The 16,539-nt window shown below is 38.8% G+C and overlaps 1 protein-coding gene across 1 annotated transcript in view; it reads right to left on the bottom strand.

Annotated features, from left to right (window-relative positions):
- THADA (THADA armadillo repeat containing) overlaps positions 1–16,539 on the bottom strand; it is a 1,857,831-nt gene that overhangs the window by 434,565 nt on the left and 1,406,727 nt on the right. The window contains exon 31 of the mRNA XM_053712286.1: positions 11,349–11,434. Within this exon, the coding sequence (XP_053568261.1) occupies positions 11,349–11,434 (86 nt within the window). The remainder of the gene's footprint in view (positions 1–11,348; positions 11,435–16,539) is intronic.

Raw genomic sequence — 16,539 nt, 5'->3', positions numbered from 1 at the left:
AACAATGGTGTGCACTGGGGAAAAAATATACTCAATGTATGCTAAAAGATGTGACCATATAGTATAAAGTGAACTAGTGTGACAGCTGTTTAGGCTTGAATTCTGATAGAAACATAGATATTGACGGCAGATAAGAGCCATAGGCCCAGCAAGTCTGCCTGATCTTACCTAACAGTATAAACTTATCTAGTTCGTAGGATAGCCTTATGCTTGTCCCATGCATTTTTAAAGTCCCCCACAGTGTTTGTTGCTACTACCTCTTGAGGAAGTTTATTCCATAAATCAATCACTCTTTCTGTAAAGAAGTGCTTCCTCAAATTGCTCCTGCATCTACTACCCTTTAGCTTGAGCTCATGACCCCTTGTTCTTGAATTTTCCATTTTATGTAAAATACCCACAGCCTCAGTTTTACTAAACCCTTTAATGTACTTGAAAGTTGCTATCATATCACCTCTTTCCCTTCTCTCCTCTAAGCTATACATATTTAGGTCATTGAGTCTGAATGATCGAGTTCTGATGTTGTTGTACTGAGAGCCGTTTATAGAGCTGCGTACAGATACGAGAAAATTCAGCACGTTATAGGTGATCAGCGTGTATATTCTAGACTAGAGTTCTCAGTCTGTCTAAAATATGTAACATATATGTACTTTATGTAAAATCAAATGTGAAATAACAGGCTGTTGTATAGCCTAAAGTGTTAACTAAAGCGTTGAATAGTAAACGGTTGTGTAACCTAAAGTGTTAAATAATAACCTGAAAGTGTTGAATAATAAAACACAGAGGTAAAAGCAGTGCAGTGTTAGCCTGTAACTGTGACTCTGAGAAACACAGCACCGCTTTTACCTCTGTGTTTTATTATTCAACACTTTCAGGTTACTATTTAACACTTTAGGTTAAATAAGGTTACATAAAGTACATACAGATTGGAGTCAAGTGTAACTCCTAGGCAGCAGACTTGGGGTGATGGGGAGATAGTGGTGTCACCAACAATGATAGTAAAGTTAGAAACTGGAGTAGAATTAGATGGGGGGATTAGAAGAAGCTCAGTCTTGGACATGTTGATTTTTAGGTGGTGAGAGGCCATCCAGGAAGAAATACCAGATAAGCAGTTGCTGATGTAGGAAAGGACAGAAGGAGAGAGTGCAGGGGTGGATAGGTAGATCTGAGTATCATCAGCATAGAGGTGATAGTTGAAGCCATAGCTACTGATGAGTTTACCCAGTGAGGAAGTATAAATAGAGAAGAGTAGAGGGCCTAGAACAGAGCCTTGAGGTACTCCAACAGACAGAGGCAATGGAGAAGAGGAGTCACCAGCAAAGGAGACAGAAAAGGACCTATTAGAGAGATAAGAGTGGATCCAGGAGAGGGCAATGTCACAGAGCCCAAGGGAGCTGAGAGTTCATAGGAGGAGAGGATGGTCAACAGTGTCAAAGGCAGCAGACAGGTCAAGTAAGATAAGTATAGAATAGTGGCCATTGTTTTTAGCAGAAAGAAGATCGTTAGTAACCTTGGTGAGGGCAAATTTGTGGTCTAGGCACTTCTGAGTTTTGTTGCTTGTAACCAAAGAACTGAATTACTTATTGCGAGTATATTTGTTACTGTCAGTTAAAGGGTTAAAGGCAGTGGTGGGATTCATCCTGCTCTCACCAGTTCTTAAGAACCTGTTCCTATACCCTGTTTGCATACTTTCAATGTAGACATTATGTTCAGTCCCTTTTATCTTCTAAACTTATCACAATGATTAACTCTAACATAGATGCAGTATAACACAGCAGGGAATACACTCAATTACACACATCTATAATATTATAGCAGCTTACTTGGAAGAACCAACTCTACAAGCAATACATACCAAGTGACAAGAAATAAGGAACATATCCATTAACTTACAGGAAATGGCCTTAAGTTTTTCCCGAGTTAGAGAATCTACGCTTTCAACATATTTAAGAGAATCTCATGTCAAACTTGTTCACCAAGCCTATATCCTACCAAAATTACAGGTTAAATGGGTCCCAGATGCATTAGACAAATGTAATAAATGCTTGGCTCAATCTCCAGATCTTATACACCTAGTTTGGGATTGTCCTAAACTGCAAAGGCTATGGAGTAAGGTGTCATACTGGCTTACAAAAATCCTTAAAGTAAACATTATATTAACAGCGACAAATATAATCTTCCTCCATGATAATCACAATGTGACACTATGCAGGAAATTCCTACACTTAGTGATGCTAATGACCAGAAAACTAATCCTACAATACTGGACCTCCAATAAAGCTCCTCCTTTTAAGAAATTAGTGAGCGCTATACAAACCTAAATGTTCATAGAGCAGGCAGATGTTCAAGGCGACTTAGATAAAATAATTAAAGCATTTGTTTGTAAATGGGAACCTTACTTATTACATATCCCAGCCCCGCTAAGATACAAAACCCTAGAACCCTTTCAAAACTCATTATTTATTCTCACTAAACGTTTACGTGGCAGATGGTGTCCTCCACCTGCTAATCCAGATTAGACAGTGTAAAAGACATTTCACAATACTGCCTGAGTAACTAGCTTAGACTTCCGATACTGTCAGACTGGCTGTTGGAAATGAGAATGCAGGTCTCAATCTGTCACTGGAACCGCCCTTGGAGCAACAACTACAAGTTATGTAACAGTTTCCAGTACTTCTGGAGTAAAGCCCACTCCTTCCCCCTTCCCCCATTCCCCTCTCTTATATAGTTTGATCTTATTTAGCCCAAATGTATACTCTCATTATGATTCAGACGGTTAACCCCCTGTACTTCAATTAGCACCCATTGAATTTAGTTTAGGAAATGGGAGACATCTATTTCACTTTACGACAAAGTCTTACCAATGACTGGACCTAGTTTTAGATAATTAGTTAGTCTTGTTATATTTACTTGTGTGTTATAGTTCATATTAATATGTGGAACCTCGGAACCTAAATCTCCATCACAGCAAGTAGAACAAAGAACTTGTTATTATAATAATATCTTCTTTCAAGACAAATATTGCTGCACTGAAAGTGTATTTCTAGAATTGTCAGGGTTCCAACCTTAGCTTAACTTATTTTGGTTGTATGTTATTTTTGTTTTGTTATTTAAAAATAAAAATTAGATTCCCATCTATGCATAGAAATCAAATATCTTAGCATTAGTGTCCTGCTCTGCAGTTGCAGTGTGAGGCATTTTGTTAACTATTCTTGTTATGTGGATTCTCATTACAATCATTGTGTTTCCTATGTATGTGATGGATCTGGACAATAAATAAAGTTATATATAAAAAAAAAAAAAGAACCTGTTCCTAAAATTTATAACGTGTAAGGTTTTGTATTATGGAGAAGTTTGAGAACCTGTTGCTAAAATTTCGGAATCCCACCACTGGTTAAAATGACATAAATCCCTCACAGCTCATGTCCATATACTACTGATATTTGAGTGAGTTTTAATAAGCCTCTTATTTTTGAGTGCAACCACTCTTTTGTTCATGTGTTTTTGTCATCAGTTTTATTCGCCTGCTGTGAGTTTGTGGAGTTCGGTGCTGCCTCTCCCAGAAAGTTCCTATATACACCTTTTGCAGCAGCATTTAGAAACGGACCACTTAAATGGATATAAAACCCTAAAAAAATTTTTCGTGAGTCAGAAGATACTATTTAAAAAAAAAAAGTTTTCAAACTACTTTCAAGTTACTTATATTATGAAATTTGCATTGTTCTTATATTTTTTTGTTGAAGAGATGCCTAGGTAGATAATATGCACATGTCTGGAACACTGCATGGAAGGAAAAGTGCTTTGTAAATGCATAACATACTGCCATATAGTGCTGTAGACACACCCAAGCTCCCGAGCTTACTTTCCTGCTTTTCAAATACCCAAGAGAACAAATAAAATGTGATAATAGAAGTAAATTGGAAAATTGATTAAAATGACATGCTCTATCTGAATCATGAAATAAAAAATTTGGATTTAACAGCTTCCATGTGTTTCTGGTAGTCAACGGATTACATGATTGTTGCAGATGTCTTACCGAGAAACCAAGAGGCTATATCACTGCTGGGTGTGTGGCTGGTAACCAAGGGATTAAGCCGCTGAGCAAGCATTTGTTTCTTGCAACAAGGAGCTAAATTATTGTGCTGTGTGTGTTATTTATACCAATTCAGCCAAAGGTTACATTACAAGCCTGAACTTTTTATATTTGGAACTATAGAATATTTATGTATTAATTTGTGTACCTCCAAATGGGACTTTAATTTTAATAATCATATACATACTGTTTTTCTGTGTTTGTGTGTAATCAGTTCACTGACATTTTTGTTTTGAAATATTACGAAAAGAAATATTAAGTTCTTAAATCATTTGAAACAATAACACTTTAATGTAAGCAAGCTGTGCGTACAGGGTTTTAAACATGCATGAGTAAGTACACATACTCCATAAGGAATGCAGACACTAGTCATCTTTTTGATACTATCAACATACAGTTTTATTAACTTATATATAGTAAGCCTTTATTCAAACTTAACCAAGTTAGTGGCAAACAGCTTTCCCCCAGATAGCACTGTTGTTTTTTGCTTGTCATTGGAAAACTTGTTTTTAACTGTATACTGAAATTGTACATAAAACGATACAGTTGGCTTAGCCTTAGCCAATACTTTGTCTGTTGGAAGGAACTATTTTCTTGATAAATGTCTGTCATAAGTAATAAATAACCCTTTTTTCGACACCTACTGGTCGACTTGTTGCACATTTGTAATAATGTTGGGATTACTATTTTAGCTGCCATGGTCCTGTGACCAAAATATCTAAGAATACTCCACTAGGGATGACAGTCTGGCAGTCAATTATAGAATCAACTTGACATGACTTCCTTATAAAGATACAAAAACTAAGTGTCAAGGTCATGAGGTAGTAAACTTTTCTCATGGTTTTTCTCTTCTATAAAATATATTATATATCCTATTATCAGTGCCCACTAGTTTAATATCATGTAGTAATAACATTATATAGCATCATGGATGCTGCACCTTGCACTATTTTTTATTCTGAAAACCAACCATATAATAGGACAAATAATGACCCACTCTTTATTAAAAGGGAATTAAGGTCACAATAAATACACATGTCAAACACTAACATACTATACATTTGGGGGAAAATAAAGAATAAGTGAACTAGAAAAAAAGACCAACAGAGGAAGAAATTGAGCCAAGAATGGGTCAAAATAATATATATAGGAAAAGATCAAGTTTGGCTTCTTAATCACTCTAATAAACCAGTCATGACAGTGGAAAGGTAAGAAAAGAGAGGAAAAGAAAATCACAGATGAGGAAAACCAAATAAATACATTTACTTTTAAATGGAGAGTAAAATGGACAACTAAATGCATTTTGGTTGAAATAAAGAAGGAGAAACAAAAATGAACACAGCATTGTTTTATATGAGTATTTTGAATTGCAAAGTAAAAAAAATGTAATGACATTGGGCTGTACAGATACGATTTTGCCTACAGGAGTTTACAACAGGGGCGAAACTACAGGGGGTGCATGGTCGCATGCACCTACCACTGCCTGCACTGATATCATGTGAGTGTGACATGACTACAGGGGTTAATGCTTCTGTTTTACCCATTGGTGTTTATGTGTGTGTGTATGGTGTGTGCGTGTGTATGGTGTGTGTATGTATGTGACTGTGTGTGTATTTATGCATGTATGTATGTGTGTATGTTTGTGGAACCAGCAAATTACAGACCTTGTTACTACAGCATTGGTGGGGCAGGGGGTGAACAGTGTCATTATACAGTACCACTATATACAGTATGGGGGGTGGACCATGTCACTGACTACTGTGGTCACTTTATAAAGTACTGGGCGGGTACGGTCAGGCCAGCCATCTCACTGGCAGATTACAGACTGTGTCACTAACTTACTATATACAGTTCTGGGGGGTTAAATAGTGTCATATATATATAGTAATAGGGGGTCAGACCATCTCACAGACTGTGGGCACATGGTACCTCCTTTTGTAGACATGTAATCTGATTCACATTTTTTTTCTGTGTTAAATGTAAAAAAAATAATAAAAAAAATGTATTAAATTCACCTTTTTTTGGAGGGGGGAGGGGCGGTGGGGGGGCCCCTTCTTAGATTCTTGCACCTGGGCCCTGTGGTTTCTAGTTACGCCTCTGGTTTAGAATATCAAATAGAGTGATTCTGCAAGATATCGGCCATAACATTATAACTGGGTGCTTGGCACAGCATCCGTAAGTAGACTATCTGTGACAAATGACCATTTTCTGCACAGTGCAACAACATTTGCTGTGTGTAGATTTGGTAGTTTAGATATTTACAAGTCTTTATGCTAGTTGCATACCATATATGTTGGTGAGGCCTTTTACATATCTTGATGGTTTATGAATTGTTTTAACAACTAACAATTTTCATTATTTGGATTTTCCAGGTGAGCATATGTAAGCCTAATTTATATAGATTGCTCATTACAACAAAATTAGAACACTTCTGAATACAAAACTATTTTTATGTCTGGGCTACTACACAACGGATTTGGAGGGCTCAAGAAAAATATGCTTAGCATATGGTGTGCCTAAAGTAACTGATGATTAAGGACTAAAAAAAGCTACTGTACAAAAATGTGCAAGTGTTTAAAAAGATAAATTATAGATCATCTTAAAGGGACATGAAACCCAAAATATTTATTTTATGATTTAGATACAATTTTAAACAACGTTCCAAATTTCTTCTATCTAATTTGCTTGGTTCTTACGGTATCATTTGTTGAAAAGCATACCTAGATATGCTCAGGAGCTAGGAGTTAGCAGGTAGCTGAACATATATGCCTGTTGCATAGTTGCCAACTGTCTTGTTTTTGGCTTCCTGTCCCTCTTGTTCTATTAAAGGACCAGTCAACACAGTAGATTTGCATAATCAACAAATGCAAGATAACAACACAATGCAATAGCACTTAATCTGAACTTCAAATTAGTAGTAAATTTTTTTTCTGACAATTTTAAAAGTTATGTCTTTTTCCACTCCCCTTGTACCATGTGACAGCCATCAGCCAATCACAAATGCATACATGTACGCCATTCACAAATGTATACACACTTATTCTTGCACATGCTCAGTAGGAGCTGATGACTCAAAAAGTTTAAATATAAAAAGACTGTGCACATTTAGTTAATGGAAGTAAATTGGAAAGTTGTTTAAAATGGCACGCTCTATCTGAATAATGAAAGTTTAATTCTGATTGAGTGTCCCTTTAAGTCAATATTGTGAGCAGTGCAGGACTCCCACCACAGGGGGCACTGTGGCTTATGATTTAACTTCATTGTCTCTAGTCTCTTAGTACTGTATGTAAGCTTTTTCTCTAGTCTTCTTTATCTGTGCTGAGTGCTTATTTCTTATGCTGTATTTTAGCAATGTGTAGTCAGATATATGTAATATCAGGATGAGTAGACTATAATGCAATGTGTGAGGAAGCAAGGCATATCAATAAAGTTGCACAATTTGGAACATGTGTAATTGTCTTTTTTTTAGCAGGGGTTTGACACATCAGGCTCTTCAACTGGAGTTCTACAGAACATACAAAAAAAATGCAATAGGGCATTTCTGGGTGTATTAACAGTTACTGCCCACAATCACTGCTGCAGCAAAGATCAGAAATGACTATTTACCTCATAAAATGTCACATACTTGTGAAACTTTCAATAGTGTTTTAGCACAAGTGCAACATAAAACACAAATCCAGGCTCAGTATATCTACATATTTTGGTTTCAATCCCAGCAGCCCCAACACAGCAGTTAGCAGGTTAAACATACTCTGATAATATCTGTCTATTTCCAGGCTGTGTAGCATCAATATAAACTAGGTTGTTTTGTTTTGTCCTGCTATACAGATGCTGAAAGGTTAATCATTTAACCATTGCTTGCTTGGTTTGGTACTGCAAAGTTATTCTTCCTATGCCAGTTATGTGCTTGAGAGTAAGGGAGGAGATGAGGAGCATGGTGATTTAACCTACAATAAAGGGCTGTAACAAAAAGAAAATGCTCTAATATGTTAGCACATTTATTATTGCACCGTTGCTTGTATATAACTATGTGTTTAAACCATGCAAATGGATTAAACACATAGTTAAAGTAATCTCCAGAGCAAGAATGCACTACTGGGAGCCACCTGAACACATCTGGTGAGCCAATGATAAAAGAAAAATGTGTGTAGCCACAAAGCAACAGCTAGCTCATAGTAGTGCATTGCATTGCTGCTGCTTAACATATGTAGATATTATTTTCAACAAAGGTACCAAAGAAAACAAAGAAAATTTGACAATGAAAGTGAATTTAAAAATGACATGCTCTGTCTGAATCATGAAAGCATCATTTTGTATTTCCTATCCCTTTAAGCAATCAGTAAGGCTAAATTATACTACTAGTATTTGATGTGCTAGTTTTGAAGATAGATTGTAGAGGGCAGGGCTATGCACAAAAGTGTCCCTAGAATTTTTTTCAAATGCTGTAAACTACGCTGTTGTCATTGGCTTACCGATGTGGTCAGCTAGCTCCCAGTAGTGCATTGCTACATCTTTAATAAAGCATACCAAGAGAATGAAGATAAATTAATAATAGAAGTAAATTCGAAAGTTGTTTAAAATTCTGAATCCTGAAAAAAATGGTCTCATTCTCTTCAATATATTTTGTTTTCAGAAAAAAAAACTTAAATACAATTTTTTGAAGATGAAAATCAAAAGATAGAATGATTTAAATAGGGCATGTAATTTTAAACAACTTTCCAATTTACTTTTATTACCAATTTTGCTTTGTTCTCTTGGTATTCTCAGTTGAAAGCTAAACCTAGGAGGTTCATATGCTAATTTCTTAGACCTTGAAGACTGCCTCTAATCTGAAAGCATTTTGACAATTTTTCACCACTAGAGGGCGTTAGTTCATGTGTTTCATTTAGATAACATTGAGCTCAGGCACGTGAAGCTCCTAGGAGTCAGCACTGATTGGCTAAAAATGCAAGTCTGTCAAAAGAACTGAAATAAGGGGGTAGTTTGCAGAGGCATAGATACAAGGCAATCACAGAGGTAAAAAGTAAATTATTATAACTGTGTTGGTTATGCAAAATTGGGGAATTGGTAATAAAGGGATTATCTATCTTTTTAAACAACAAACATTCTGGTGTTTACTGTCCCTTTAAAGAAACATTAAATACAGCAGAATTTCACAATCACCAAATGCATTTTAAATAATGGTTCGTCTGAATTGAAAATGAATGGTACACATTTCAAAGTCTCCCTTTATTACCCTGTATCATGTGACAACCATCAGCCAATCACAGACTTATATATGTATATCAGCTTTAAGCTCTTTGATTTTCAACAAAGAATATAAAAAAAATTAATAAAAATAAATTGGATTTTTTTTTTAAATTACATGCTTTTAAGTTGCAAAATACTTGCTTAGAAGGCAGGAGATAAATGCATTGTCTGCGATAAAGACATGTTTCTTTATGTAATTCACAAAGATTATCAACTTTAATTAAACCAAAATAAATTGTCTGGTAGGCTAACAAGGGGAAAACAATGTTGCACTATTAGCCAACACTTACGTGTGCTTAACCCAAACAGTGCCCTAATATTAATACTGTACCCTCATCTCTTGACAGCTATGTATTTTACGGTTTACCATTACTAAAATAAGGATGTCAAATCTAAGGACCATAGGTCCCAAAACAATCTGAAAGGCTTTTTATCTGGCTGCACACTTGTGTGCATCACATGGTTCAGTGATGTCATAGTGAAGAATTTCCACATTACTTCTCTCTCTTCCCATGTGCAATACAGTTACCACTCACATGATTCATCAATGTAACTTTAAACCTGAAATATGAGAAACATTTGCTCTTCTTCAACTGGCTTAAACCTGTCTTCTTTCATGCATGTAGGTTATGGGTCTGTGTGTAAATGTTGGTTTTGTAGAATTATTTCTAAAGAAATTAATTATAAAAGCAAAAAAAAAAAAATCTAGTAAGACCTTGTTTCGAAAGATTTCCTAGTATGACATTTAAAGGGACAGTCTACTCCAAATGTTTTATTGTTTAAAAGATAGATAATATCTTTATTTACACATTTCCCAGTTTTGCGCAACCAACACAGTTATATTATATTTTCAACTCTGTTATTACCTTGTATCTAAGCCTCTACAGACTGCCTCTTTATTTCAGTGCTATTTACAGACTTGCAATTTAGCTAATCAGTGCTGACTCATGAATAACTCCACTGGACTGAACACCTTATCTATATGGTACACATGAATGAGCAGTGTCTTGCTGTGAAAAGCTATAAAAATGTTCTGAGATAAAGGCGGCCTGCAGGGCTTACAAACAGGCAACAATTTATAGGTTTAAAGGTAAATTAATATAACAATATTGGTTGTGCAAAGCTGGGGAATGGGTAGTAAATGTGTTATCTTTTTAAATAATAACATTTTTGGAGTAGACTGTCCATTTAAACATTGTGCTACAACTTCAAAGCTTTATATAACCTACCTTCTATCTCATATATCTCAGTAGCCACTCATAACTAGTTGTGTCAATTTAATAGTAAAAAATACCTTGCGCATTATTGAAGAGGGTAAAATCACCCAGAAATCTTATAAGCACCTCATGTTTATGTGTTTACACCTCCTCTCCTGTTTGTCTTCGTACAAAAAAGCCAAGCCAGGAAATATTTGAATAATCTGGAAAAACCAAGACTAAGCCAAAGACTCATAAATTTGTAAGGGCAGGCCATCATACTTCAGCAGTGTAGGTGTGATGAAACTGATTAGTTTATCTTGTTTTTCATTACATTTACATAGTGATATATTTCAGTACTAGTTGAGTACCAAAGTAAACAATATGAAAGCAGTGGATAGGCGCAAAGAGACAAAAGATTAAAAATAAGCAAAGTCTGCAACACCTTCCGTTCCAAAGGCTGACTTAGAAGTTGCTGTCATACTGAACTAGTGAGTCTGAAGGGAATATACATGGGTAAAGGCTTGGTAACATTCTCCCTAGCTAAATTATTAAACATGCATGAACAGAAGCAGGCACCATGTAAATGTAATATTCTCTTTTTTACACAAGGTTATATTCCAAATGGTGGTAATTTATGTAATGTTGTAACTATATTAGAAAAAAATATCATTATAAATTCAATTTCATTGTACAATTGAATTTTAGCTGGTGTGAAAACAAAGATCAAACAGAGAAATAATGATGTCATTAAATAGATGGACAAGCCTGATAAACAAACAATATCTTGTTTACTAAAAGTATTACCATACCTTGATTTTTTGCTCTTCCCGAGTATTTGCCAACCACATTTAAGATGTCAATAAAAGCTGCTCTTGTCACCAAGCAGGGGTTATTCCTAGAATGAATGATTAGCAATTATTTTAAGCCAAGAAAAAAAACATTTGTATTAAATCATTAATATTATCATACTTAATTCTCAATGCTGGCTAGATTAAGAGACAGATGAGTGGAATACACATACAGCTATAATATAATTTCCAAAACATTTTGGAAAGGGGAAAGGGGGAAAGAGAGAGGGGAGAGAGGGAAAGAGAGAGAGAGAGATGTCTTGTATTTTATCTTTTAAAAAACTTAAATTATGCTTACCTTATCATTTTCTTTTCTACAGATGGAAAGAGTCCACAGCTGCATTCATTACTTTTGGGAAATAAGAAACTGGCCACCAGGAGGAGGCAAAGACACCCCAGCCAAAGACTTAAATACTCCTCCCACTTCCCTCATCCCCCAGTCATTCTGCCGAGGAACAAGGAATAGTAGAAGAAATACCAAGGTTAAAAGGTGCCAGAAGAATAAAAAATAAGACGCCCCACAGAACAAAATTATTAGTTAAGCATAATTTAAGTTTTTCTTCATAAATAGAAAGAGTCCACAGCTGCATTCATTACTTTTGGGAAAACAATACCCAAGCTATAGAGGACACTGAATGCAAAAATGGGAGGGTACAAAAGGCGGCCTATTCTGAGGGCACCAGGCCTGAAAAAACCACAACCCAACCAAACCCCGCTTTGTCGGAGCCGGGCAAAAGATCTAGAAGGAAAAGGTCCCAAGGACACTGAACCGCAATAGTCTGAAAGCCTAACTAGAGACCGCAAGCAGACTCACTGAGCCAACACTCCTCCAGGAGAACCGTCGCCTATCAGTCGGTCCCCTTACTAGTACAGTACCAAAATGCCCAAAAGGGAGAGGACAAGGGAAAGCCAAAGGGATACCCAAAAGGTACAGCAAAATCCATAAAAGGAAAAAACCTGCTTCAAAGGAAGGCCAAGTCCACAGAGACCCGAATGGATCCTGAGAATAAGGGGAGACGACGCCCAACCCACAAGGAGCACCCGGGCATCATCAAGGAGAAGAAACATCTCCCAAACATTGTGCAACAGCACCGAAAAAGACAGCTGAAGACAAAGTCCTCAAAACGTCAGAATTACTAAGCAAACAGAAAATTACAAGTAGCAAACTCAGAAAATAAACACCTGAGTCCAGTAACACGCTGCCATCCGTAGGAAGACACAGAGAAAATACTATCCGTAAGGAAGAAGCGGCCGCACAAAATAGCAGACTGTCCAACCTCCAAGACCGGAGACACTCTCCAGGCAATCCAGGCCACCAAGCCTACTCACAGAACTCAAAGGGGGAGAGGCACAGAACCTCTAAAAAAAGAAGGTCCACTGTCACCCCCAAGACCTGAGGACGAACAACAGATCTCAGATCCTACACCTAGCTGGACCAGCCCAAGCAACCGCAGATCTCTGAAAGCGAGCGAACCGAAAGGAACCCCAAGACTGGCCCCCAAAAGGGCGGAAGAATGGACCCAGCCACTTCAACCTAAAGACAATCGAGCAGACGTTAGACCCAAAGGAGATCTAGCAAGGCCACCCGACTAAGTCTCAATGCGGAGCCAGCAGCAACCCAGATGGAAAGGAACAGCTCAAAGAAAAGACCAATCCCCGAAAAAGATAAACATCTGTTCCAACCTCCCGAACACAGGAGAGGCCCTTAAAAAGGGAACCACACCTCCGTAAGGAGGACAACGAGTCCCCTGAAGAGGAGAGCATCGATAAACACCTGCCCATAAGACAGGAAGTCGTAGGAAGAACCGAGAGGACACAAGGCCACGTCACTGACGAACACGGAAGAACCCCTTAAAACACCATCGTGCTAGCACACATACCAGGCGCAAAAGTGACAGCTGAGCAACCACAAACCTTCCGTTTGCTAGACAGGAAAGCCCATCATCAGGTCACGCTAGTTGGCTGTCCCAAGGGAACCGTATCGTCCGGCAAAAGACAAGCCCAAATGAGCCCCGGCTCTCAGTAAATCTGGCCAAGTTGTAAAACAGAACAGCCAGAACAAGGGCTAAGCCCAAATACCCCGGAAACTGAAACCCCCTGGCCAGTTCTAGGATCATAAGTCCTGGTAACATCCCACAGCGGATCCACAAAGAGTAAACACAGAGTAAAACCCTCAACAACCGGAAGATCAGGACAAGAAGCCCGGGCCCCACAAATGTGTCGATTAAACAATCTTCCAGGAACATAAATCCCTCGTCTGATATCAAAAAACAGACCTCCCAGGGAAAAAATCCAGAATAACACGGATAACAAGAGCAAGAAGCCCTTGCAAGTCCCGACCCAAAGGGAAGAGACCACCCCTTGCAGGAGCCCAACACTCCAAAGAGCCAGGGCCATAAAAGGACACTAGAGCTTACAGGCATCCAAGCAACATTAACATGACTGTGCTTGAAATTGCGGCTAATCCCCCTAAGGGACACAAGGCACTGCTCATTTTATCAACCTCAAAAGGAGGAAAGGCTGAGTAGACCTTGCCAGGGATCGAACTAGCAACCCTCGGTTTGCTACAGTACAGAGTAGCCACAGAGCATTAATATGCTGAGCTAGCTGTCCAGCTAGCCATGAGCTCCAGACACAAGGGGAACAGTGAGGAAAAGTCACCCAAACAGAGCAATATCAAGCCTCCACATCACCTCAGATTCGAAGTCAGAGGACAGTAAAACATGGGTTTGGATGCCACCTTGATGGCAATATCTGAACCATATAAGTGGAAAACCACTAGGACCTCTTCTATCCCAAAAAAGAGAAGGACCCCTAACGGAGCCCAAAAAGACCTCACTGTCAAAAGTCCCGAAAAAGGAACAACCAACTCCCGAAGGGAATCCAAGTCCCCCGAAGGCGAGCCATCCACAAGGAGAAACGGACAACCCAAGAGGTCTCAATGAAGAAGAGAACCACTAAAGGAACAAGTCCAAAAAGGACAATTTCCTAAAGCAACACCGCCCGACCGGCGGAAAAGAGGCGCTAAACCCTCTAATTTTACCACCACATGGGAAGGAATACTCTAGGTTCCGAGGGTATCGGAAGCAACAGAGAGTAATGCAGCAAAATTCACTGACCCAGTCACCAGAGAGACAGCTATTTAGGACTGAAACAATTCCGAGAGCCGCACGGACCCGCAAGTCCTCTTGAGAATGCTTAGCTGAAACTTGTAAAACAAATAACAAGAACATAAATAATGTTAAGAGCACTCGGCACCCCAACCTGACCAGCAAGGTATAATAGGCGCCACGTGTCTGAATAAGCCGCAAGACAGAAGATCTGAACCCAAGCAGGACCAGCCTGCAACCAGGGTCATAACTGCCAAGCTGGCTAAATCCACCCTCAGAGAGGGAGGAAGGAAAACAGACAAACATGGGACTAACGTGTCCCGAATAACTTCCATAGAAGCAAACAGCGAGTATCAATCCCAGAGATATTTAAGTTCCCGCAGGAAACATAGTATGAAAAAGAAAAGAAAATTCATCCTAACCGTATAAAATAAAATAACAGGCAGCCCGAGGGTTAACGCCCAAGAAGAACAGAAAGATCCGCAGGACCAGCCTAACAGAAACCCTGTTCTTCCAACAAAACTGGGAAGGATCTCGATAACAAGACTTAAAGGGACAGTCTTAGAACATTCTTCCAGCCCCCTGATCACATGACTTTGACTGTTTATTATCTATTGTCTTGCAGTTAGCATTGTGTTGGGCCAAATCTTAAATAACTTTCTGTGCCTGAACACAGTGTTATCTATATGGCTCATGTGTACTTTAAGTCTCTTTGTGTTGAAATGGAATTTAAAAAGCATGTGATACGAGGCAGCCCTCAAGGGTTTAGAAATTAGCATATAAGTCTGCCTAGGTTTAGTTTCAACTAAGAAAACTAAGAGAAAAAAGCAAATTTGATGATAAAAGTAAATTGGAAAGTTGATTAAAATTACATGTTCTATCTGAATAATGAAAGTTAAATTTGACTAGACTGTCCCTTTAAAGGAGATTACTTCATCCCCCCATGTCTAACGAGGTGAGCCATTCGAAGGAGGAGACTGATGAGACCCATAACCGAGAAGTATAGGGTCCCCAAACAGCTCGAAAATGTGTCTGAGTAGAACACGAAGGCGAGCCAGCCTGTAATGAAAGGCACAACACTCAGGAACAGTTACACCCACAGGGAACCGCACATGCCCTCCTGTGGCTGAGAGACCTGGGGCAATCGGGCACGAACACAATTGCAAATAAACATCTGGACATTGTGGACGCGCAAGCGCCAAAAGTATGTAAAAGCGAAAAAGTGCCACAACCTCTGGGGGGGGGGGGGGGGACAATCCACCCTTTGAGGAGGAAAAAACTTAACTTGGGTTGTGTAGTAGTAGGGAGCGGTAGGGAACTCGCATCCTGGAGGACAGGGCCCCCCCGAGGCGGATGGCTCAGCAGTCCCTTGATTCCCCAAGCCCGAGGAACAAGGCGCTCTAGATGGCCTAAAGAACATAACTGACTGACCTGAGTCAATATGGCCAATTCGCATTCGTCACAGTACGAACAATCTGAATCAGAAAGTTGAACAATCTTAACATCAGCATCCTCCATACTGGGTAAATGATACAAAAAAAATGGACTAAATATAAAACAATTTAAACAGCACCTGACACCCACAATGGCTGGGACACTCACCACCTCCTATGAACCAGACACCAGCGGATTAGAATTCTCCGTCGCCACACAGTCAGGAATGCGGAAATGGGAGACCAGAACGTAAACATGCTCAGTCACAAGGTGAACCGTACAGTCCAAAAAAAGCGCGCCCGACCGTAAGGTCACGTCACTTTAAAAGGCCGTTATGTTCCAAAAGCCACAAGCCCAGTTGACACTACACATAAGCAGATTGAATCACATAACAAACATGATTAACCCCCCCCCTGTTAAATAATCCCCCTCAGGAGATATAAACCCTTGATTCCAAGATACTAAAGGAGTCCCACTGAGACCCTGTATTTTTCATGTGAGTTCGCAGGAACAAATGAGTTACAGTACAATCATGAAGAATTAAAATGAAACGATCTTACCGGAATCTACGCCGTGGAACAGGGCCCTTCAAGTGTGACGGAAAGTAG

The sequence above is a fragment of the Bombina bombina genome, chromosome 4, assembly GCF_027579735.1.
Source record: "Bombina bombina isolate aBomBom1 chromosome 4, aBomBom1.pri, whole genome shotgun sequence".
In the NCBI taxonomy this organism is placed as follows: Eukaryota; Metazoa; Chordata; class Amphibia; order Anura; family Bombinatoridae; genus Bombina; species Bombina bombina.
Note: the sequence above shows the minus strand (reverse complement) of the source record. Positions and strands in the feature narration are given on the sequence as shown.